Source organism: Mytilus californianus, unplaced genomic scaffold, assembly GCF_021869535.1.
Source record: "Mytilus californianus isolate M0D057914Y unplaced genomic scaffold, xbMytCali1.0.p SCAF_9, whole genome shotgun sequence".
Lineage (NCBI taxonomy): Eukaryota > Metazoa > Mollusca > Bivalvia > Mytilida > Mytilidae > Mytilus > Mytilus californianus.
In genome coordinates, this window is record NW_026262745.1 from 35261460 (window position 1) to 35287833 (window position 26374).

Sequence of the window (26374 nt, forward strand, 5' to 3'; positions counted from 1 at the left end):
AAACCACGAAATCAAGTGTCCACGAAAATGCAAGTTTTCCTCAATCCACGAAAATTGGTACCCACGAAAATAAATGAATCCACAGTATTAGGGTATCTGTTATGAATTCAATCTATTTTTTACATGATTTTCCAAACCAAAGTAGAATCAGGTGAGCGACACAGGCTCTTCAGAGCCTTTAGTTGTTATTTTGATAGTAAAATGCAAATGTTGAAATAAAAATAGCAATACTTTAACATGCAAGTTATCCAAAATATTCAGTCAATGAACCATGACTGAAGGGGCAGGGCCAAACAATTTTTATGGAAATGAGATGTGCCAATGCAAATACAACTGCAAACCAAATATCATTGACCCACCACTAGTGGTTCCCCATAAAAGATTCATCAACTGATCTAATCAAACCAATACATGTAAACTAAGCAAAGGTTTCCAAGTCCATAAACCATGACTGAGGGGGCAGGGCAAAGTAATATCCATGGAAATGAGATGTGCCAATACTTATACAACTGCAAACCAAATATCACTGACATACCACTAGTGGTTCCCCATAAACTGACCTATTCACAAACTAATACATGTCAACTAAGCAAAAGTTTCAAAGATAATGGACCAGGACCAAGGGGAAAGGGACAAATAATATTCATGGAAATGAGATGTGCCAATGCTGTTACAACTGCATACCAAATATCATTAACCTTAACCTACCACCAGTGATTCCCCATAAACTGACCTAATATATTGTTGACACCACCACCAGAAATAGCATACCCGTCTTGTTATTTGAGGCTGTCAAGGTGAGACAACAACTATTCTAAAATACTGTACAGGACAAATAACTAGGGAAACAAACTCTTAAGACAATAAGATATACAAAAACAAAATCCCCAGCACCTTAGTCCTTTAAAATTGTAAACCCACTGTTCCAAGTATAATTCAACTCATCTTAATTTTTCTTTCTTCACAAAAACTATTTGCAGTCACAGGAAACTCATTTTTATGAAAATTTTGTACAGGTTCTATTGGTCTAGTAATTCTTGCAGGCCCAATAGCATTTAAAGAAACCTGGGGTTGTAGGCCTGTTGCCAAGTGTGACAACTGAAATTATAAAGTTCAGCAGTATACATATATGTGGCTAAATGGCCCAGGTTTGCAGAATATACAGCAGCTAATTGTACATCAGTTGTTAACTAGCTTTAGATCATCTAAATTTTATCTGCAATGGACTATTTGCCAGTCACCTTTTCAACGATGCATTCATATTTTGTAACCTGTCCACTTCTCCAAAGGCTATGCATTAAATGTTAGGCCTAGGAACACCAATATTTTTTTCATACAACTTAACATTCATTTCACATGTCTGATAGAGACATCCCAACAAAAATTCCAAGTGCTTAAAATAAATCAGAATAAAAGATCTATTTTTGTTTTTCATAAGGCATAGACAATTGTTACTGAAGACCTCCATAGATAAATTTTTTTTATTTTGTGTAATAGATTTTTGTAGATGACACAAGCAATCAAGAGTTGAAGATATTTAAATATGCACTTAAAAAAACACCTCCAACAGGATAGATTTCTATGCGGTATGGATTTTGCTCATTGTTGAAAGGCTGTACAGTGATCTCAACATCATTTGGTCTCTGGTGAAGAGTTCTCATTGGCAATCATACCACATCTTTTTATTTTTTGAGAAAGTTGAATATCTTGACACATAATTCACTAAGAGATTATTTAAAATGCTTTTATTTTTCAAAACAATAAAATGGTCAATGAATCGATTTATGCCAAAACAAGTGCTCCAATGATTTTTTAACTTCAAAGACCAACTTATTAATAAAAACCCATAACCATATCTATTTACAAATAAAACAAAGACAACTGATTTTAATTTAAAATATATTTGTTCTTGTACATGAATATTTACAGTTTACATGATAATATACAACTAGTAATAAAAATAAGCATCAACTTAATAAAATTTATGCAATGATTATGGCAAACAATGTCCTTAAAAACCTCCATCAAAATTATTTCGAGAAAAAAGATGTCGAAAAACAAATCGGAGCACTAAGAATGTATAACTTGCGTATTTCATAAAGTTACAAATAGGATTTTAACTTCGTGGATAAAAAAAAACACAAAATTGACATGTAAAAACAATGTAATAAACAGACAGTAAAAATCTTTTGAAGGAGATTCTGTGAGACAATAGTTATGCAATCGAATAAACTTTTAAAAATAAAAGTCAACTAAAAACAAATTCATGCCACTTTTAAAAAAAATAAAAAAAGAGGTAAAAATATAAAAAAAAATTTGCATTTAAATGGCTTTGGTAATTTTAAAATTCATTCATACATGACTTATGAGAGAACATGCATTTTTAAAATCATGATTAGCAATGAGGAGTCGTACCTTTATATTATCTTTTACACAAATTCACAACCACATCAACATACACACACATTCATCAGAAACATACACATCACACACATGAAATAGGAGCTGCCTTCCTTATTGCACCTGAAAGGTATGGGAAAGGAACAAGAATTGTCAATAAATAATTTCCCACACATAGCCACGGCCACGAAGCTGATCATAACCTGGTGCTGATGAAAGAACTGTGGTAAATATAGGACAGTAATCTCTACACAATCAGAGGCAGACTGGCTGGAGGTGGGAACTTCTGGAAATTTGAGATTTCTTCATATCTGAAAAAAAAAAAAAAAAAAATTTAAATGAAACTTTCAAAAATCTCAAACATGTTCATCGGAAAACAAACCCATTCCTAGTTGTCCACAATTCAAAAATAAGAGGAAAGTGTTGTTTTGAGGGTTTCTGGACCCCATTAATGTTTTATGAGGATATCTGCAAAATCTCTGCTCAAACATATCCGTTGTAACTACTAACTTGTTTTATATGCACAATAGAATTTATTAACTTGTACAACGTTATTTCATTGACAAATTGTAAATTGCAATTTTGTGTTTTATAGTATGTAAAATAAGTTGAAAACAATATTTTTCAGGATTGTTGACTAATAAAAATTTTGACAATCATAAGGAAACCCATTAAACACATTTTTTTGCCTAATAAATATTTTAGTGTATAAAAAGTCGACTAGTTTGTCATAGTTGTCCTCACATTTGTGCATTTAATTAATATATTAAGAAAATCCAATATTAAGACTGAAAAGATATGCTTCTCTATTGACATTGTTTCATCTTTGATACAAGGGTTGGTTACTTTTCCGGTCCTCAAATCATTAAACCAAGAATGCATCCCCACATTTATAGACGAACATACTAGAAATTTTTTACTTTAACAATTTTACTTTCATGTTTGAAATGATCTTTGTGAAGTAAAAACTATGAATTTGCTATTGATTTATGTCCAGAAATTGATATGCCAAGTAAGACTATGAAGGGATTTCGACATTCTTGATAGCCAGTAATTACTAAGCATTCTTGATGCCAAAGATAGAATAAGGTGTATATAAGAAGCATGTAAGGTTTTTGCAAACAATTGTTCCATCACTTACTTTGTACTTCTGTATTTTTCAACTACTGACTGCTGTGGACTCTTGTCAGCATTTAGGTAGAGTTTATGAAGGTCTTTCAAACAGTCAACAAAATGTCCTACTTCATAACCACTGGATTTGATCAGGGATTGAGGCTGAAAAGTATTATAGCATATTTAATATCAAACAGTTTCAGGGAAACCTTTATTTTAGCAGTCTGCTAAATTTTTCAATTGAAAGTTTATGACAAGGAACAAACAATTGTTTGTACCGTCGTTCATTTTTTGGGATTCCAAGTATATACAATTTAATTTGATAAAAATGTTCGTAACACTTTCTAAATTCTATGTTTGTTTTTGTTGGTACAGTATATTTCTTTTTTTCTAAGTACTTGAATATGCTGGAAAACACTTACCTAAACTAATATAGAAATGAGAAATATCAACCTCAAAATTACTGTTGCAATACGAGTTGCAGTATAAAATCAACTATATATTGGAAGTTTTTTTCTTTGAATCTTCCAAATATTTTTCATCAGATTATTCCAAATATGCAATGCTTTTTTGATATCAACTGTTCTTAAATCAAAAACCCTTTCTTCTAAATGATGAAAAGGTTGTTATATTGAATGGTCAGTTACCTTCATTATTTTTCAGTAATCTTACCCAGGGTTCTTGTTCAAGAGAAAATCTTGCTAAACATATACAGGCAGCTGCTATTTGACTAGGAAGGTATTTCAAGAAAGTATCAGCTTCTATCAATGTATTTTCTGCTAAGAACTGAAAAATAAACCTTCCTATTACAATGACATATATACCTGCAATCAAACAGGTAGAAATCTAAAATATTCAATCATAAAATATACTTGTTTAGCATTAAGGATGTATTCTTCTGAGGTTTCAGTCTCGTTTGGGAATTATTTCCAAAACATGCGATACAAGTGGAAAATATCAATGAATATAAAAAATATAATCAAACTAAACTCGGAAAAAAAGCTGTACTTGCAATAAGTAGTTTTTGAGTAATAAAATTTGAAATTTTATAACCAATCTGGTAAGTGCCATCAGCCAAAATGTTGAGGAAATAGGTGAGGGTACAAAGAAATGATTTTACCAAAGATATGTACATCCCATATCAATTTTTTCTTTTCAAAATTCTTAGATATGTATTTTTTCAATCATTTATAACAAAGAAGTTGAAATATTATAAATATGCTTTTTGTTCTAAAAAAATTCGTAAGGGTTCCGCGGAACCCAGTGTCTCGCCTACATTTTCGGTTAATCGCAGGCTCAATAAAAATGAGGAAGTAAATCAATAAAAATATTCCTCTTGATACTATCTTTTGATTGTAAGAAGCTTCTGTCCAAGTTTGGTAAAAATCCAGGATAGTTTATGAATCTAATAAATGTTTAAAAACTTGATGAATCTAATAAATGTTTAAAAACTTGATGAATCTAATAAATGTTTAAAAACTTTAACCACAGAGTGAATATGTTGTTTCCTGGCAGAAAATCTAAGTCCATTTAAAAGTAAAATACGGAAAAAATGGATTTATTTTTTTACAAAATTTCCTTCTAGATACTAGCTTTTGATCATAAACAAGCTTCTGTCCATGTTTGGTATAAATCCAAAATAGTATAAGAAAGTAATAAAATTTTAAAAACTTTAAACCAGAGTGAATGTGTTGTTTCTTGGCAGAAAATCTAAGTCCATTTAAAAGTAAAATAAGGTAGAAATGGATTTATTTTTTTACAAAATTTACTTCTAGATACTATCTTATTATCATAAACAAGCTTCTGTACAAGTTTGGTAGAAATCCAGGATAGTTTAAGAAAGTTATTAAAATTTCAAAAATTTAAACCACAGAGTGAATATTTGTGGATGCCGCCGACGGAATGTAGGATCGCTATGTCTCGCTTTTTCAACTTAAGTCGAAGGCTAGACAAAAAAAGAGAAAAAATTCTAAAATTTACAAAATTGACAGCATGGTCAATTTGAATCGAAAAAGCAACAAAGTTTTATAATATTAACACCAACCTATAGTTTTTTTTTAGTTAAAATTTATAGAAATTTTTGACTCTTGAAAGGGTACATTCAAACTTACTCTGGATACATGTCAAAGTCAACTCGATAAACCTTACACTTATGCTATTCACGAGTAATAGTAACATGTACTGGACAAGTAATTTTTATGGCAAAAATGCATTTAAAAAAAAAAATCTTTTGTAAAATTATTTCTCTAATTCTTCGTCAATTTATCCCTTTCTGCACCCATTGTATGAAAAAAATTTAATCAACATGTGGTTCGTTTGATCTCAGTTCTTTATTGGTTAAAATCAGATTACGACGTCGAATTTTCTTGCTTTCCTCTGAATTTCCTATTGTGACGGCATGAAAAAAGGCGACCATGCCTGATGACGTCATAGAAAGAACACATCTTTTTTGCAGATCATTCAAAAAGAAGGAATAAATTTGCCTACGTATTGTTTGAAAATCAGAGAAACAGATTCCACAACCAAATCGGCGAGCCTCGCGTTTTAAATTTGAAAATTTAACTGTTGAGAGTGGATAAATATCGTATCACACTCAATGCAGTGGTAGAATCTATATTTATATACATTATCAGTTTTGTATATTTTTCCTTTGATCTCTTTTTTCGTGATAATTTTTCATATCATGCTTCTCACTTGATAGAAAATTATCGCTAGAAACAAAGAGTGCAGGTGCAGTTGTCAATGTAAAAATCAATGAAATCACTGGCAAAAAAGCGATCAACAGATTATCAATGGTCTTTCAAACTCATAGATGTTTCTCTACCACATCTCATCTCAAGAGCTGTCTTAGATGAGATTGTAGCTGAGAAACACCCTCACGATTGAAAAACCATTTATAATCTATGAATAACATCAGATTTTTTTTTTTAAATAGTTCGTCTGCTGACAATATTCCAGTCCTTTCCGTTATTTAAATACTGTTTACCATAGACAAGGCTTTGACTTTACTGTCGGCATCAGAGTCTGTCAGGAAGTGATCACAGAACCAATTTGTTGTTGGCACAGCTACATCAAATGTCAGAACCTTCAGAACAAGGTGTTCCATTCTCAATACCTAAGTAAAGCAGAAAAAAGTGTATATTAAAGAATGAATGGTATATCTAAGGTTATTTGGAAAATAGTAATGTGTTTACAATGCTAACACAAAAAACTACCGAATCCACTGCATCACTGACCTCACTAAGATGTAGTTCCACATTGTCTAAAAAACAATTCTGTATTTACTGGAAAGAACACAATTTTGCCATCAGTAATAAATTAAACTTTGCAAAAATAGTATGGAAAATTCAGCAAGAGTTCTACAGATTTGAAACATCCATTGCATATTTTGTCAATTACTGGCAGCAGTTTATGGCAAAGAACTACCCTGAAACTTGTGTTTCCATACCTGTTGCTTTGTGTAGGTGTCATCTGTGATATAGGCAAATTCTCCAACATCTGGTGGATAGATTTCCTCGTATTTTCTGGAGAAAAAAATAATTCATAAAGCTGTTGAAATGATCAATGACACTCAGACTCGTCTCCTATTTTTCTATAGCTATGTGTCCAACTTGCTAAGCAGCCATAAATAAATGAAAATTAGCTGGTCTGTAAACTATGGTTAAGCTTTATAAATATAACGTTTCATGTGGCCCAACAGGATAACTATTTCCACCATTGTATAATACATGTGTTGAATAAATAAAATAGTTTGTTCAAAATTTTTTGTTTTTACTAAAAATTCATTGTTTATTATAATTTATTAGTCTGGACTTGCACAACGCAGGCCGATGAAAAAAGCTTTGCAGCCAAGTTGAGAGTAGTAAATGTATCCCAATAGTTTGGTTTAGGCAATAACAAAATGCATGCATGTTGATTTTCTGTTGCTAAGAAAATACATACCATGTACATGCATGTGCAAGAAAAGTTTTAAATTGGTATTTTTTCAAATTACTTTGCATGGAATTATTTCAGTATAAATATCTTACGATGCAAGAAACATGCTGGCAGCTCCAACAAGCTGAAGTTTTCCTCTCTGTACAGACATGTAGGATAGAAATCTATCAATGTAGTTCACAGCTAAGAATAATGTTTCTCTGTGCAGTTTGTATTCCTCAGATACTTCAACTAACCAATCTACCAGAATGCTCCTCATTGATGCTGTTATATCCGATTGTTTTTTCATGTAATTATGTTTTGGTCTATTTTTTGCCTAAAAATGAAAAATGTTTCTTAAATACAGGTCAAAAATTCATGTCAAACATTAAGCATATATATTCTATCATATGTCATGGCGAATGAGCTGGTTCATATCAATCATCTTTCCCCTCCATGTATTCAAATTATTTCTCAGTAATACAAGGTCTATAATACTATCTGGTATCATGGTAAAATGTTCACTTTGGCAGTGGAAGTCAAACCAAGAACTTTTAAAATTGATATTTGAAGTCCCTCCAATTAGGCCATTATCATATCACATTACATTAATTAAAGAACCTTAGTGAGCGCGTTCACATACCCCACGTCCCCACATTGTCACTGGAGAAATAAAATAACTAAGAAAAAAAAAAAGTATAAGAAAAAAAAATTGAATCATAATTTCCTGTCGATATGCACATCTACCTAGTATGTCCTTATTATCTACAAAGTTTCATGAAATTCTGTTGTGTGGGTTCAGAGGAGTTGCGATGACAAACTGTTGCAGAGGTATATTGAAGCAAATAAGTTCAAAGGGGCGTAACTCCTAGAAAAAAAATTGAATCCTAATTTCCTGTCGATATGCACATCTACGTAGTATGTCCTTATTATCTGAAAAGGTTTCATGAAATTCTATTGTGTGGTTTGAGAGGAGTTGCGATGACAAAAGGTTGCAGTAGTATATTGGGCAAATAAGTTCAAAGGGGTGTAACTCCTGGAAAAAAAATTGAATCGTAATTTCCTGTCGATATGCACATCTACGTAGTATGTCCTTATTATCTACAGTTTTATGAAATTTTGTGTGGTTTCAGAGGAGTTGAGATGACAAACTGTTGCAGTAGTACATTAAAGTAAATAAGTTCAAAGGGGCGTAACTCCTAGAAAAAAAATTGAATCGTAATTTCCTGTCGATATGCACAACTACATAGTATGTCCTTATTATCTAAAAAGGTTTCGTTAAATTCTGTTGTGTGGTTTGAGAGGAGTTGCGATGACAAGAAACAGGACTGATGGACGGACACAGACAGACGGATGGGTCAAAAACATTATACCCTCCGCAACTCGTTGCGTGGGGTATAATAAGGAATATGATGAAAAACAAAATATGCACACAATAGTGAAATTCAATAGTAACATTGCAAACTTTCTTAATATCAGGTCTTTGATTTTTATTTGTATTGACGAAAAATTTCCTTTGAAAAATGGTTAGATTTGGCAACAAAAACTCTCAAAGTTTGTGTTCTAGTGCAAAATGTTTGATAAATCCATTAACGACATTACAACTATATAGTCTTATAAGCAAATTGTATGATTAGACCATCTTAACCCTACCTCAGCTTCTCTCAAATGTGCATAAATTTCTTCTACATATTCAGGTACCATGGTAATAATTGATTCTCTGTCTAAAGGCTTTTTGTCTTCCATTTCCTCGTGTGTGGTATCCAACACCATTGGAGATTCTTCTGTTTTAAAAGAGGTACAGTACAATTATTAAATTTTAAAAAAAAAATTGTAAGACCAGGGAAAAATGATTTGGTTTCCCCTAACACGACCATGTCGTTTTTCTCCCTCTACTGAAACTTAAAAAAAAAAAAAAAAAAAAGATGGTGTCTTGTTCCGATCCAGCAATGTTAATTAAATATTTTTTCAGTTTTATTAAGAAGCATAACAATGTCAAGGTAATTTTTTCCCGCCTTGGTTTCTAGATCACCGAAGTGCTTAACTGATCAGAAAGATAACTGATTTGAAGCGTTGCGCTCCCCCAAAATGGCCACCTATGCACCAACCATGTTATTAATTATATGAAGTCACTCAAGTTTAATACCAGTTGTCAAGTAAATAGATAATTGTTCTACACAGTTTTTACATTTAGCAACACTATTGATACACAGAAAAAAAAAAAAAATCCTGCCTGCTGGGCCTTGAAAATTTTCCCATGTTAGGGGAAACCAACAATCATTTTTCCCTGGCCTTACTTGTAAGATTATATGTGAATGATGTGTTCACCAAAAAATTTACTCTGATCATACATCATACATCCACAAGTGTGTTTTGGGTGCACTGAATACATGAATTAAATTTCTATCGCAAGAGAAATTAAAGAACCTTAGTGAATGCACTCACATACCCCACGTCCCCACATTGTCATTGGAGAAATAAAATCGTCCCCACATTGTCATTGGAGAAATAAAATAAGTGCAAGAAAAAAAAAATTGTATCAGAAAAAAAAATTGAATCATAATTTCCTGTCAATAAGCACATCTACATATTATGTCTTTATTATCTACACAGTTTCATGAAATTCTGTTGTGTGGTTTGAGAGGAGTTGCGATGACAAAAGGTTGCAGTAGTATATTGGGCAAATAAGTTTAAAGGGGCGTAACTCCTGGAAAAAAAATTGAATCGAAATTTCCTGTCGATATGCACATCTACGTAGTATGTCCTTATTATCTGAAAAGGTTTCATGAAATTGTTGTGTGGTTTGAGAGGAGTTGCGATGACAAAAGATTGCAGTAGTATATTGGGCAAATAAGTTCAAAGGGGCGTAACTCCTGGAAAAAAAATTGAATCGTAATTTCCTGTCGATATGCACATCTACGTAGTATGTCCTTATTATCTGAAAAGGTTTCATGAAATTCTGTTGTGTGGTTTGAGAGAAGTTGTGATGACAAGAAATAGGACTGACGGACGGACAGGTCAAAAACATTATACCCTCCGCAACTCGTTGCATGGGGTATAATAAATGATATTTTGTAAGGCTAGTGAGATGAGCAGTTTTAAGCTCATGTCAATATTGAAGAGTTCTGGAAAGAAAATCTATTACAAATTCCCAACCTTCATAATATTATAATAAAGAAAAACAGGTACCTATAGAATCGTCAACACAGATGATATCATTGACGGCAGAAATTGGTTGATGTCGGACTGGCAGTGCAGTAATAGATTGAGACAGCTTCAACTTGCCACCATTGTTGGATGGTTTAGACAAAGGTTTACTTGCTGCAACATTATCATCAACAAAGATGGTAAATGGTTGGTTCTCCTGTCCAAATACCTTGGCTTGTTTTGGATATGCATTTTCATCATTCCCACCAACCTGAAAATATAATGATTATCCTATAAACAAAAGTTGCAGTTGTTTAGTCTTAAAAACATCCTTTAATTTTAAAACTTCCTCTAGTTATAAAAATCCACCTTCTACATAATACACTACAAGGTTCGTATGTCTCTCCCTTTTGTATCGGGCTTAAAATATTTCAGTAGTCTTGAGCAAATAAAATCCAGTAGTCATACTAAGGTGCTTTTATTGGCACCAAATTACTTATGACCTTGCGTTATTGGAAGCTGCATTGACAATTGCAACAATGTCATTGTTGTATAATATCTAAGCTAAAATCATTAATATACAATGTACATATGATTTTTGAAACAATTTTTCCTGCTGTTGCAAACAAGGCTTCCATATTTTCTCACTCTGAATGGATTTACAATGTATATCAATAACTTTATATCTATGTAAAGGGTGCCCTTAGTGTAGTCCTCCATGCAAAGGTGCCCTTAGAGTGTAGCCCACCATGCAAAGGGTGCCCTCAAAGTGTAGCCAATCGTGCTATGAGTGCCCTCGAAGATAAAAATTACCCTGCCCTTTTCTAAAGCGGCAAGAAACAATAAGTGAAATCCACTAATTTAGTTACTTAAACATTGGTCAGACAATTGCAGCACACCATAAATTTGTGCCTATGGGGGGCAAACTTTTGATATTTTGTGGGGCCAGGCCTTTTATTTTAGGAGTCCCTATACTTTAGGGTAAGGTTCATTTGTGGTAACAGTTAGTCAGAGCTCCAGATAAGAATTCACATATTGGGGTTTTTACCCACCATTTTTTATGTAATTGAGTGAAATAGTTTTTTCAATTGCATTTTTCACCAACAAGCTTCTTAATGTATTGAGTTTTTTTCAACATCAAGATATTGAATTTAGGCATGTTATAATGAAATTATATCGAACCGAAAAGTTATATTTCTTTCATTATATGTGTGATAGCTATTTCATTTGGTGTATACGCTGATGACCAAATTTTGTTTAATTTTTGTCCGGTTTGTTTCAACTGTTCTGCCAGTTTTGTATTTTCTCTCAACTTACATAAACTGGTGCCACTAGTAGTTTTAGATTTTTATGTAGTACTTGTGCACATTGGATCATGTAAGACAGTTTTGCTAGTCCTATCAACTGTTCAAACCCTACTATAATACCCTCTCATTACAATCGAGGTTAATTAGTTCTCTGACAGCTGATTTTACCTGTTCAGGCGACAGGTAAACTACTTTGTACCGGACATTGATCGGTCTATTAATAGTTATTTTCTTAAATTTCAGCGGTTTGCATCTAATTAATTTAGTCAACAAGATTCAGATTACCAGAAAACGTATATTATATCATTTGATGAAAATTTAAAGATAGTAATAAAGGTTTCAAGTGAAAAATCATCAGATCCATGATGTTTGAACTAGTACACTTGTGAGCAGGTGTGAGATTAACTTATGCATCTGAATTTTCAAAAATGCTAAAAATATCATTGACACCTGTATCTAACCTTCATTTCGAGTCTTTTCCTGTAGAAATAACGCGGAAAGAGCTATTTGAACTCAATCGTGCTTTGTAAACGTACACGGATTTTACGTATCCGTCTCTGGTCCGTGTTTTAACATTGTCAAGTCAACATCCGGTAATAGAAAAGTACTTTTCAAAAACGCGCAAGTGAAGTTATTGACGGCATAATTTTGCACATTTCAAGAGCCTTAGGCAGATATTAGTACGCTTGATTTGCACACTTCGAAAGGTGCACTGTCAATTTAACAGTTAACGCCAGAACATCGAATTTATATGATGTCCAACTGATTACTATGGTTGCCTTTTATTTCTTAAGTCTTAAGGGATTAAAATCGGGAAAAGACAACAAAAAAATGTCCGGCTGGTTCAAATATTTTTTGAAAGCCCTGATCTGGTCATTATTTGTTCCGTTTTTAGAAATTTTGGTTTCTATTGCTTTTCAACTATCATGACTATATAACTGATTTGGCCTTTGACTGTTTTAACTGATTTAATTCTTGCACCACTGATTAGTCATATGGACACGAAACCCGTGTTTGTCATAATAAAAATCTTCTTGTTAAGGAGCGTATACTCGCCCTTGATGCATGGTTTTCTGTCTGGACGCACCATTGCATGAACCCGTGTGTCCGAGGAACGTTTCCTGATAACACTAACTGAGTCTTGTCATCATAATTATCCCTCAGCTATCAAAAAGAAGCTGAAAACATGTTTCTATTCAATATTTTTACCCAAATTTACTTTCGTTTTAATTCATTCATTGTCATAAACCCCGAGCAATACGAAAATAATTATGATCACATGACTTACACTATTTGGATAAACACAGAAGAACGAAATCGGTTTACATCAGCACGTTCAGAACAACGGACATTTCCAACAGAGACCCAGATTTGATGTAACTATCTATTTTTAGACGAAAGGAGATTTCCAATTATATTACAAAAATAGATTTACGCGAAATAACGCACACGAAAACAACTAAAAGGGTTGAAAACGCACGGTTTTGACATTTAATTGGGTTTACCTTTGCATGAATTGGGTTTTTGAACGCTGCAATCATCAATTGCATTGGGTTTTCAATTGTTTGTATTGCGTGATCACACAACTACGCAGCTTATCTGGTGCTCTGGTTAGTGTAAGACTAAGGTTATGGATTAGGGTAAGGATAGTTTATTATAGCTCTATACAAGTTCATTTTTTGCTAGTACAGATTATTTATTTAGCGCAACCTAGTCATTTCCATTCTTGAACGCTGCTATTTCCTGCCTTGTCTTGCATTTTGTTGGGACATTTTTATTTTGATCCTGACAGACATTGACAAAGTTATTGTATTTTCAGTAGGCCAGAATCTGAATATTCATTTCTTAAATCATCCTCTAGGCATAATTTCCCATTTTATTCGGGGGAAATATTGGTGCATGGTACGTTGGCGATAGCGGCTTCCTAACATGTAGTATAGTACTAGTACCTACCTTCCCCCTTTTTTTTATGAAAATTATACCACAGAAGTTGATATACGTAATTAATACGACTTCTTCTGACAAATAATGCCAAGGTTGGTCAGATAAACTTATCGTTAAAAATTCTAGTACAATAAAACAAAAAATGCAGAGAAAAAATATCAGCGTCGTTCAAAAATGTAAATGACGCAAAGACCCCAACACCTCGTCGAAAATGAACATTATATACCTTAGATGGTTTAGCTGCCCTTCGTGGTTGCACTCGAACTTGATTTGTGATGACTCCGAGGGCTGCCCTCTTGGGTGCGTTGTTCCTTGTAGTAACTCCTTGTTCAACTCTTTTTCCACGTCTCCCTTGGTTCTCAACATTTTCGTCCTGGATCGTAGAGCCAAAAACAAAAGACATTGTGAAACGAAAGAGTTCTATGGAAAAATAATGTTATTTTCACTTGTAGTGACCTTCTGTGTGACGTTCTTGGATGTAATGTTATCAGTTTATTCAGTACTTCTGTGTTCCTCAGATATTTTTTTTTAAAGTAATCTCAGCTGAGATGCTAATCAAACTGAGGCCAGACATTGAATTCCCCGCGATGATACCCGTAATCCAATCAAATTCAAGCTTTTGCGACCACATGATAAACAAGCCAATATCGAGGCGTTACATTCTTTCTTTTGACTTTTGGTATCTTGCTAACTTAAAATCCGAAAATATCGAAAAATACTATTAGCGCCAAATTTAAACTTGTTTTGTTTTTTTTTCGTCGCCAAGTCGTTTTATTTTCATGACGGACAATTGTTCTTATGTCATTGAATAACTAAGAAACACATGTATAAATGCATTCAGTATGTCTTTTTCCAATTCGTTTGCAATTAGTTTATTTTTTCCGATACGAATTTCCGCGGCGGAACTCGTGAGATATGAATCCATATATATATTTTTTTTTTCTCTATTGATATATAGTTTGTTCTTGATCGATGGAAATAATTTAATGCTTTGAGCATGCATTCAATAATAGGCTAACATAACTTTTTTTCGATTATCTCTACTCCCGGCCGGCTGTAAAACGGCGCTTCTCCAATCAATTATATTTTGTAATGTGGTTGCAGTCATTTGAAATGTTAAAATAAATAGACAAATTCTAAATTTGTTTTTGACTTCTTTTATAGTCCTAGTTAGTTGAGGTCGTATGGACTGCAGGGGATATGATTTTCAAAATTTCCAAAAAATCTTCAACAGATTGAAAATACTGAGCATTGTCCTTTTACGTGGAATTTGGGCTATTACGGCACACGAATTGTCAATTTTATATGAGTACTAGTGAACAGTAAGCCATATATAAGCTGGAGAACCTTTTTATTTTCAATTTCATTTTTTAAATTGTTAACAAAAATCTTTCAAATACATTATCTAGACACTTTTCACCAAGATGTCGTTAATTGAAATTGGATACCCTGCATTTATTATGGTTTTTACTCTGCATTTATTATGTTTTTCAATAACATATCATGGTCAAATCGCTGAAAAAGCTCCCTCCTTAATTATTGAAAGCTATCATTCTGCATTGACAATGATATCGTGGTGTAAATTAGATTCATCCATTCGGGCGAATTTATGAGTTTTTACCCCATGAATGAAACAAACTCAGGGAAATTTGATCATACTGCCCTAAAACCAGAAAACATGGAATATAAGAATTATGATATAAGAAAACACCTCACTCAATTGAAAATAAGTGTTCATAAATTGACATTTGAGTAGGGACGTTAAAACATTGATAAAGATAAAAAAAATTGTAAATTTTGCTTTTTAATTCAATTGAAGACGAAAATCAATTTCTTATGGAATATCGAGCTTTCGATCATCAACGACACATTATTTTAGATGCGCTGTAAAAATATGTATTAATATGAAAATCTATATACAGAAAACAGATTCATTTGGCTTCTTTCGTGTAAACATGAAGAAATAAACACCAAAGAGCAAACTAATATTATCTTCTAACTGTATGTCGTATATTTCCAATACGGAGATTCTAGAGATCATGTTTTCATTTATATATTTTATATTCAGAGAGGGACAGTCATTGCTTACATGTAATTTTCTTTTCCTTTCTCTTTTGTTGTCTAGACATCAGTGGCGGACCCAGAAATTTTAATAAGAGGGGGCCCGCGCCAGTCATGCTTCAGTGATTCCCTATATAATCAACCAAATTTTTCCCACAAAAGGGGGGTACCCCTGCCCCCCCCTAAATCCGCCTCTGGACATTAACTTTAAGTTGCATGTTTGATCTAAATATCTATTTCAATAAATCATCACACAATAATATAATGCATTTATACATTCACTATATAGGACTCATAAATAAACCATTGCCAACTGATTTTGACAGTTTGTCATGCATGCTGTTACACCACTCTCCGAGCTTAAGGGAAATTTGAGCACTCTCTAACATGTTTAACATTGGCGAATGCAGGGGTGGTGTTCCGGGGGGGGGGGGGGGGGTGGAACCCCCTCTTTTTACGATTTTTTTTCCTTTTTTTCTTTTTTTTTAGTTATGTGAATGTTTCATGGTGTTCCGGGGGTTGGAACCCCCTTTCAATGATGACCAGATCCGCGCCTGTTTAACCCCGCCACATTATGTATGTGTCTGTCCAAAGTCAGGGAACTGTAATCCATCGGTTGTCGTCAATTGATGTGTCATATTTGTATTTTTTTTTTATTGTTTTGTAATAAATTAGACCGTTGGTTTTTTCGTTTGAATTGTTTTGCCTTTTTCATGTCGGGGCTTTTAATAGCGGGGACCTTAAATTAAATGCTTACATTGATCCGCCTCATTTGGACTCTGTTGGATAGTTAGCTCATTGGCAATCTTTTCACATTTACTTGCATGTATACAAGTGTCCCAAGTTAAGATTAAGATTGTGCAATGAAAGTTGTCTAATCATACCACATCTTCTTATTTTTACAGAGTTGTTTTTATAAATCCGTTCCGTCTACTAGAATACAAATGATCTTCTAGCATATCCAACACTACGTTAAATGTGGTATATTCTGCAATAACTATGTATCTATAAAATATGAAAAATATGAAATAAAAATACTGAAAAAATGGAAATATGGTGTAATGTGTACAGCGTAAACTGATGCTTGGAATGATAGAGCCACGCTTAGAGCATTTACACCAATGATTAAAGTTGCATGTTTAGTCATTTGCAAAGTGGAAGACTATTTCAACATATATATATATATGGAATAATTGAGACCACTTAGACACGTAATCTTATTTTCAGGGTTTCTAGCTCTACTCTTCTATGCTAAGATATGTTACAACGGATTATTTTCAAATCTATTAATTAAATAGAGGCATTCATGAAGTTGGCTCTTAAAGATCTGACATTTTGATCGAAATTACAGTTCAAAATGATCACGTTGCATTTGATTATAGTCACTTATAATTACTACTCTTATCAAGGTGTGATCTATACTTTTATCTTTTGGTAATTTTAACAATTAACTAATAAAATTTGTCTATTAACAGATATTGTGATTATAACATTAATTCTATATAATAATTAAGTAGCTTTCGGGTGATTATACATTATCTTAGCAGCTTTCTGCCTTCAAGAGTGTAAAGTGCCAAATAACAATAATCCGTAAAAATGTAATTGAATCTCAAAAAAGGGGCGGCGGCCTTTCTTAAAATGGCGCATTTTTATGGACAGGGCTTATGGAGACAAAACAAAAACAGTATCTTTTCTGCTTTTAAAATTAAAACAATTAATGTAAAGTGTTCGGTTACAACATCCTCTTTTCTGAAAAATCCACCAATGTTTCGATTACTGGCTAGATGATGTAACCAACGTATGCATTATTTATAAAATATGTATGCCTGAAAGATTGCAAGGAGCAAAATTACAATCACCAACACATTTATATACCGGTTCAACTAGCAAAAGTAATGAAAAACAATTCCATAATTTTTTCCTCACTTTTTGTAAAATTATATTCTGCTGGTTAACGTAACTCCGTGCCATGCATGCCTTTCGATTGAATTTATAATAACCGATATATTTATTGAAAGCCCCATGTTGGGTTCCAAAATATGCATTTAATGTTTTTATGTTGGTCTTCTACTGTTCAGCAGACACAATCAAATATCCCTCTAATCCTAGTGAGAGATCCCCAACAAGAATGGAAGAAATATCATTATATCATGTTATAAACGTTTTACTTGAACTCGTTATAACTTATTTAAAAAAAAAACCCGTACAAGTCGTCACAAATTGAAGTATGAACTTGATATCAAGGATATCACAGATACAGTTAAGTCTGTTTCATACGTTTATACTTGCATATAAAATTGAATATGAAGATCGGTTGAGAACTAAAGTAAACTTTACTACATTTTTCAGAGCTTTTTAGGTCATGACCCGGATAGGTCAGGTGAGCTTTTATCATCACTTGACGTCCATTAACCTTATCTTGAAAACGATAATAGATAGAAAGAAATAACCAATAATTGCAAACACGATCAGCAAGGCAAGATCTATAAATAAAACAACATGGTTGAAATGGTCAAACAACTCCCTATGTGAGTTATTGCCCTTAAATGACGATTTTAACCATTTTGTCTTTTATCTTGAGAACTATTATATACAGAAATAAACTTGAAATTGCAAAAAACGGTCAGCACGAAATCGTCAGTAAACTTTTTATACGATATAAACGATTGATAACCAGTTTGTATAATAGACAAAAAGAAACTTTAAAGCACAAAAATTCTCAGCGAGACCAGATCTACAAATAGGTAGAAAAAAAACGAAATTGTCAGTTAACTTCTTACAGGAGTTGTTGATCTTAAATGACAATTTTTACGCTTTTTTTAGTTTTGGATTAAATCTATAGAAGTTAGAGAGAAAACTTTAGAAGGAAGAATGAACAGCAAGACGAATTAACAAATAGGTCAACAAATCCAAAATTGTCAGTCCACTTCTTATAGGAGTTATTGCCCTTGAATGATGATTTGTAACCATTTTTGTGTTTTTGACAAAAAGCTAAACTTGCAGTGTCAGGTAAATTTAAGTGAAAGTTTTTATGCTCCATGTTGAAGGCCTGTGACTTTGAGATGAAGAACAGCAATAAAAGCGCTGTTCCTCTGCTTTTGTGTTGTTTGCTTTGCATGTACTGATTTTGTGTCATGGATGGACACTCCATATCCTTTGTTTTTCTATTATAGCATATAGAGCGAAACTGCACATAAAATGATCACCAATACAAGATCAACACAAAAGAGAATTTAGTCATGCATTATATTATACTAGTAGTCTACAATGTTTGAGAGTGGTCATTGTTGAAGATGCACATATATACACAGGTTCTTAAGAGACTCTAGTTTCATTTTGTTTTTGCTTATAGTATCTTAGAAATGGACCATACCACGAAAACTTAAAATTAATCAATAAACCGTGATTGATGATTGATTGTTGGTTGCTTAATTTCCAGTGGCAAATATTCCATGCATGTTCAGGACGAAATAAACCGTGAAAATGAGGTCAAGGTCTGATGAACTCTGGTAGACAGACATTAACACCTTACAATCATTCTATAGTTGATTTAACAACATTAATGGCAGAGGCGGATTTAGGGGGGGGGGGGGGGGGACAGGCCCACCTTATAAGAGCTACATATATGGTTAATGCCTAGACTTTTTACATGTTCCACCTCCAAAATCCAAATATTGCTTAGTTTGGGGGCCCCAGGCCTCCCTTTTTTAAAATCCTGGATCTGTATCTTTGGTACCAATGTTACTGCATCAAATATTAAAAAAAAAATTTATATTAAGTTCATAATAAAATGTTCTTAATTCTAATCCCTGCCTGTCTGAATAAAAAACATCAAATATGCATCCCAATCTTTTTATTACACATCTTGTCATTGAAAAAAAATCCTTTCGTTAATTTGGTAAAGTCATTTCAACACAATATTTTTATTCTGGCAACATCTTGTTTTTTTTTTTTTTGGGGGGGGGGGGGGGAGGGGGGAAAGAAATAACACAGCTCAACAGTTTTTTGAAGCCTTGAGCCCAGATCCCTACCTCTGAAGCTCGAAAACCTATCAGGGGGCCCAAAAAGTTGCTAAAAAACAACCCTATGTTGAGCCTAGAGTCCAATGATGAAATTAGATTGGTGCCACAAGTCCAGGGCCCATATTATCAACCTATCTTTTACTTCACCCAGAGTATCAACTTTTTACTACCTCTACTTCATTCAGCCTCAAAAACAATGGTATTGCAATGGATTTTTGCTTAAAATAACCTAAAATACTATTAAACACTAGCAACATTTATTCATTTTGCCTTTAACACTCGAATCATATGAATTTTGAACATTTAATGATGACTCCAACTTAAATCATGTGATCATATAATTGATGGTTTCAATAGGCTTCATTGTTTGTAACTTTAGGACAGCATGACTTTTCTACATGTTTGATGATGATGATGATGATGATGATGATGATGATGATGATGATGATGATGGATGGCTGCTTAACGTCCAGCGTCAAATTAATATGCATATTCAGGATGAGAACATGTTAATGTAATATGAATATCAACTGTGATTTGTACTAGACTGACATGCTGAGCCAGATTTTTAACGTGCTAGTTCACAAGGTAACAGTCCGCAGGAAGACACATCACCTTCCCTGGAAACATTATTCTGACTGCGAGCCAATCAGTCTTTGCTCTTACTCCTTAATGTCGCGTGCTTAGTGGCGAAGCAGCAAATACCAATTTTCAAGTCTTTGATTTGACGCGGCTGGGGTTCAAACCCACAACCTCCCGCACTCGAGGCGAACACGCTACCAAGAGACCACCGTTTGACCTTTTAGGAACAATATCAAGGATAACTAAGGCTCCAAGGAGCCTGAATTGGTCATGGATTACTTTGGTTGAAAAGAAATAAAACAACTAGCTGGTAGAGGGTCTCCCAATAATAAATATTATAAAGCTTCATAACATTTCGCCATGTACTACTTTCAGAGGAGATTTGTTTAAGTTGACTGATTATAATATTAGTTATAGAGATGAAGATGAAAATACAATTATCTAAAGATTTTCAATGTGAACTGTGTGTCACATATGCCTCCATGTTTGCAACCAATGCAACATTAAATGAGGATTATTCATAGAGGGTCTCCCAGTCATCAATCCTTTAAGTTTCAAAACATTTAATTTTATAGTTTCATTTTTGAAGTTGACTCCTGCAGCCATGTTTTTCATACATTTACAACAACATAAGGATTGTTTGAAGAAAACCTCCCATACATAACCCCTATCAAGTTTGGTTAAAACTGGCAAAGTTTTTAAGGGAAAGAAGATAAAAATGTGTTTTCCAAAAGGTTTGAATGGGAACCATGAGCAACCAATACAGCCATGTTTGCAAAATTTAACGAGGATCCTTTGTACACCATCTCCCAGTCATTTATCCTTGAAATATTTTGCCATTTCACTTTGCAGTATCACAGAAAGACAATTTTTGGTTTTGAATATTGGCCAATCAGGTTCATGTTTTTTCCTGCGACCACAACCACCATATGATTATCTGAATACAATCAGACCTGGATGGACACAAAACAATAACAATACTTAATAGAACTATATCAATAAATGCCACAATATTATTTTATATATAATAAGGCATTAGACATTATATATATGACAATGTATTAGAATCTGAATTATTTCCCAACATGGAGTTTCTTTATTGAACATGGCATCGGAATGATTGAACATTTTCTGTGCAGTGCTAATTATTGAAAATTGAATTTTCTAATCAAACCATATAACTTCGTCTTTCCTTTACTGCAGAGGATTTGGTCAGTTAACACACTGAATATTATTAATTTGACTGACAGGTAAAATAGGATTGCCCATATTTTAAATTAGTTTCAGTATAAATAATACCTTGTTATAATATTTTCTGGGATTCCCTTGTGACTATTTTAGGTTGGGTAACATATTATAAACTAGTTAATATATACAAAATTTGTTTTAATGACAGTTTATGTAACATCTTTTTGTTTTTTCTTTTTCTTGTCTTTTTTCTTCTTTTTAATGGCAGCTGATAGATCTGTCGACTCTGATGTTTTCTTTGGTATCACCACCCTGTAATATATCAGTATTCAAGTAAGTTTTATTAAAATGAATTAAAAAAAAAACATACAAGCACAAGGATTAAAACCTCCAGTACCACTTAACCAAATCTTTAGAAATTTGAACACAATTTCGTCGACCATAAAAATACAGGTAAACTTATATTTTGATGGACAAAGGGATGGACATGTGCATCACTATATACCCCCTCTTCTTCGAGACAGGGATATACAAATGTGAATTAGACTTGAATTTAAGACAAACTAAACCATAGTTTGTGTCAAATGTTTGTCTCAATCAACAATCCTGTTTCACTCAAAAAGTTGAGTTTTGAAAAATGGTTGCATCCATTAATGTCACAAATTTTAATGTAGTTGCTATGCTATAATTTTAATCCTTAAATTTTAACTTACCTGCTTAATACTTAGTACATTTAGCATATAAGAATATGTTGTTGGTATATGTTATGGTTTTAATATCAGCTATATGTTTTATATATTGGAACAAAAGTTATAAACAGTTTGTTTCCTTTTAATGCTCCCCGAAAAATTTTCTACAATATATTTATTGCTTTGTCCGTCAGGTTATATTGATAACTTAGAATAACTTTAGCACACCTGTCAGGTAACATTTATAACTTAGAATAACTTCAACACACCTGTCGGGTAACATTTACAACTTAGAACAACTTTAACCCACCTGTCGGGTAACATTTATAACTTAGAATAACTTTAACACACCTGTTGGATAACATTTCTAACTAAGAATAGCTTTAACACACCTGGCAGGTAACACTTCTAACTAATAATAACTTTAACACACCTGTCAGGTAATATTCATAACTTAGAATAACTTTAACACACCCATCAAGAATATTTATAACTTTGAATAACTTTAACACACCTTTCAGGTATAGTATTTAAATCATCAGCTTGTAACATAGTGGTTCCTTCTTCATCACTATCATCAAGTATAACAACATCTATAAAAAAATGAATTTACCATTGTAATTACAGCATTCTCTATCAATTCATTAATTTTATGCCATACAAGGATATCATATTGCATTTATGTATATATGCAAAGATAAATACAACAATGAAACAGTAACAGTCAGACCACATATGCATTGTGTAGCTTCAATGATTCAGGGCAACCACTACTGCAGATATTTCGTTTTCATAGGATAAAATTTCTTAATATTTATAGGTTATTTCATGAAATTTTTCATATCTGCCCTGGTATAATCATAAGAATCTGATATCAGATAAAATGCTGTAGCCTGAGGTCTGATAAGGGTCTTAGGATGGTACAAGGGCCAATATGGAATATGCAATGTACAGATAATGATCTATTTATCAACCTTTTGAAATTGGAAGCGATTCTATATTCATTGTATTTAAGAATTGAATGCTTCTTTTTGTTAATTCATTGGGGTGTAAAAGCGTTGACCGAAGTACATTTTGTATGAAGCGCTGAAGCGCTTCATTCTAACTAGAGCCTCTCAAGAGCCTGTGTCGCTCACCTGACTCTACTTTGGTTTTAGAAATCATGTAAAGATAGATAAAAATCATAACAGATACCCAAATAATGATTGAGGCCAAATTTGGTTTAATATTTGTCCCGTTATTTAATAAAATATCCTGGTGGCCATCTTGAACAGTAAATCGGCAACAAAGTAGCAACACTTGGTCAGCACCTCATAAGGACCATTCATGCCAAGTTTGGTTTCATTCCATTCAGTGGTACTCTAAAAGAAGACATTTGTATGTATTTCCCATAGGGTCCTATGTTAAACTAAGTCCCCCCCCCTGGCTGCCATCTTGGATGATGGACTGACTGCAAAGTAACAACACTTGGTCAGCACCTCATAAGGAACATTCATGCCATGTTTGGTTTCATTAAATTCAGTGTTTCTCTAAAAGAAGACATTTGTATGTATTTCCCATATGGTCCTATGTTAAACAAAGTCCCCCGCTAGTGGCCATCTTGGATGATGGATAGGCTGCAAAAACAACACTTGGTCAACACCTCATAAGGAACATTCATGCCATGTTTGGTTCCATTCCATTCAGTGGTTCTCTAAAAGAAGACATTTGTATGTATTTCCCTTAGGGTCCTATGTTAAACTAAGTCCCCCACTGGCGGCCATCTTGGATGATGGATTGACTGCAAAGTAACAACAGTTGGTCAGCACCTCATAAGTAACATTCATGCCATGTTTGGTTCCATTCCATTCAGTGGTTCTCTAAAGGAAGACATTTGTATGTATTTCCCATAGGGTCCTATGTTAAACTAAGTCCCCCGCTGGCGGCCATCTTGGATGATGGACCAACTGCAAAGTAACAACATTTGGTCAGCACCTCATAAGGAACATTTATGCCAAGTTTGGTTTCATTCCATTCAGTGGTACTCTAAAAGAAGACATTTGTATGTATTTCTCATAGGGTCCTATGTTAAACTAAGTCCCCCCCCCCTGGCGGCCATCTTGGATGATGGACTGACTACAAAGTAACAACACTTGGTCAGCACCTCATAAGGAACATTCATGCCATGTTTGGTTTCATTCAATTCAGTGGTTCTCTAAAAGAAGACATTTGTATGTATTGTCCATACGGTCCTATGTTAAACTAAGTCCCAGCTAGCGGCCATCTTGGATGATGGATCGGCTGCAAAGAAACAACACTTGGTCAACACTTCATAAGGAACATTCATGCCATGTTTGGTTCCATTCCATTCAGTGGTTCTCTAAAAGAAGACATTTGTATGTATTTCCCATAGGGTCCTATGTTAAACTGAGTCCCCCGCTAGCGGCCATCTTGGATGATGGACTGACAGCAAAGTAACAACACTTTGTCAGCACCTCATAAGGAACATTCGTGTCATGTTTTGTTTCATTCCATTCAGTGGTTCTCTAATAAAAGAAGACATTTGTATGTATTTCCCTTAGGGTCCTATGTTAAACTAAGTCCCCCGCTGGCGGCCATCTTGGATGATGGACTGACTGCAAAGTAACAATACTTGGTCAGCACCTCATAAGGAACATTCATGCCATGTTAGGTTTCATTCCATTCACTGGCTCTCTAAAAGAAGACATTTGTATGTATTTCCCATAGGGTCCTATGTTAAACTAAGTCCCCAGCTGGCGGCCATCTTGGATGATGGATCGGCTACAAAGTAACAACACTTGGTCAGCACCTCATAAGGAACATTCATGCCATGTTTGGTTTCATTCCATTCAGTGGTTCTCTAGAAGAAGTTAAAAATGTAAAAAGTTAACGACGACGACAGACAACGGACGCCAAGTGATGAGAAAAGCTCACTTGGCCCTTTGGGCCAGGTGAGCTAAAAATGTACGCACTGTAAACACTTTTACAACCCTATGAAATTACTAAAAGAAGCATTCAATACTTATAATTACATTTTTTGGTTATGATCATGAAACACAATTACTATCAAGTTTTTCTTTTATTTACCTGTGCACTTTATTGTGGAAATTTGTGTCATCATGTATGTTTCAATTCATGCAATTCATTGTGAAATGAAGAATGACCCGAGATTGCTGTTAGCCAATCAAAATAACGTATAATAATGAAACATACATCTAATGTAATTATTAACTTATAAAATCAAATTTTGATTACATGATGAAATGTACTGATTTTTATAGTTTTTTCTTATGTTGTACTGTTACACCACTATCCCAGGTTAGGGGAGGGTTGGCGCCTAGTCAATGTGTTGCTTATTGCTAGTTACAGTACATCATATTTTCATGTTTAAATACTGTTTAAATACTGTTATTGGTTCCACAAGAGGTTCAAGTATGACGCCAAGTGATGAGAAAAGCTCACTTGGCCCTTTGGGCCAGGTGAGCTAAAAATGTACGCACTGTAAACACTTTTACAACCCTATGAAATTACTAAAAGAAGCATTCAATACTTATAATTACATTTTTTGGTTATGATCATGAAACACAATTACTATCAAGTTTTTCTTTTATTTACCTGTGCACTTTATTGTGGAAATTTGTGTCATCATGTATGTTTCAATTCATGCAATTCATTGTGAAATGAAGAATGACGCGAGATTGCTGTTAGCCAATCAAAATAACGTATAATAATGAAACATACATCTAATGTAATTATTAACTTATAAAATCAAATTTTGATTACATGATGAAATGTACTGATTTTTATAGTTTTTTCTTATGTTGTACTGTTACACCACTATCCCAGGTTAGGGGAGGGTTGGCGCCTAGTCAATGTGTTGCTTATTGCTAGTTACAGTACATCATATTTTCATGTTTAAATACTGTTATTGGTTCCACAAGAGGTTCAAGTATGGCTGGTAGTAATATGAATAAATCTTCTGCATTATCCAAGTTCAATTACATTC

General features: G+C 33.6%; 2 protein-coding genes across 2 annotated transcripts in view; both read right to left on the minus strand.

The window, feature by feature from the left end:
• Positions 1-1730: 1730 nt before the first annotated feature.
• On the minus strand, positions 1731-14407 carry LOC127715652 (G2/mitotic-specific cyclin-A-like). Its single transcript, XM_052221813.1, has 9 exons — positions 14053-14407; positions 10618-10846; positions 9082-9212; positions 7542-7765; positions 6962-7037; positions 6500-6628; positions 4186-4299; positions 3542-3675; positions 1731-2711 (listed from the first exon to the last, which is right to left on the minus strand). Exons 1-9 carry the CDS (start codon positions 14227-14229, stop codon positions 2648-2650), a joined length of 1278 nt encoding a protein of 425 aa, XP_052077773.1. The 5' UTR covers positions 14230-14407; the 3' UTR covers positions 1731-2647.
• A 7453-nt stretch (positions 14408-21860) lies between these two features.
• LOC127715646 (exosome complex component RRP45-like) overlaps positions 21861-26374 on the minus strand; it is a 30421-nt gene continuing 25907 nt past the window's right edge. Inside the window, exons 13-14 of the mRNA XM_052221771.1 lie at positions 22883-22961; positions 21861-21991 (exon numbers count right to left, since the gene is read on the minus strand). Coding sequence (XP_052077731.1) covers positions 21889-21991; positions 22883-22961 — 182 coding nt within the window. The 3' untranslated portion in view covers positions 21861-21888. The remainder of the gene's footprint in view (positions 21992-22882; positions 22962-26374) is intronic.

Coding starts and splice junctions, on each gene's coding strand:
- LOC127715652 (XM_052221813.1), bottom strand. CDS start 14,229: ATGTCTTTTGTTTTTGGCTCTACGATCCAGGACGAAAATGTTGAGAAC. Junction 9,213..10,617: donor CTGTGTTGACGATTCTATAG/GTACCTGTTTTT, acceptor CTTTTAAAACAG/AAGAATCTCCAATGGTGTTG. Junction 3,676..4,185: donor CTCTTGAACAAGAACCCTGG/GTAAGATTACTG, acceptor AATACTTTTCAG/CCTCAATCCCTGATCAAATC.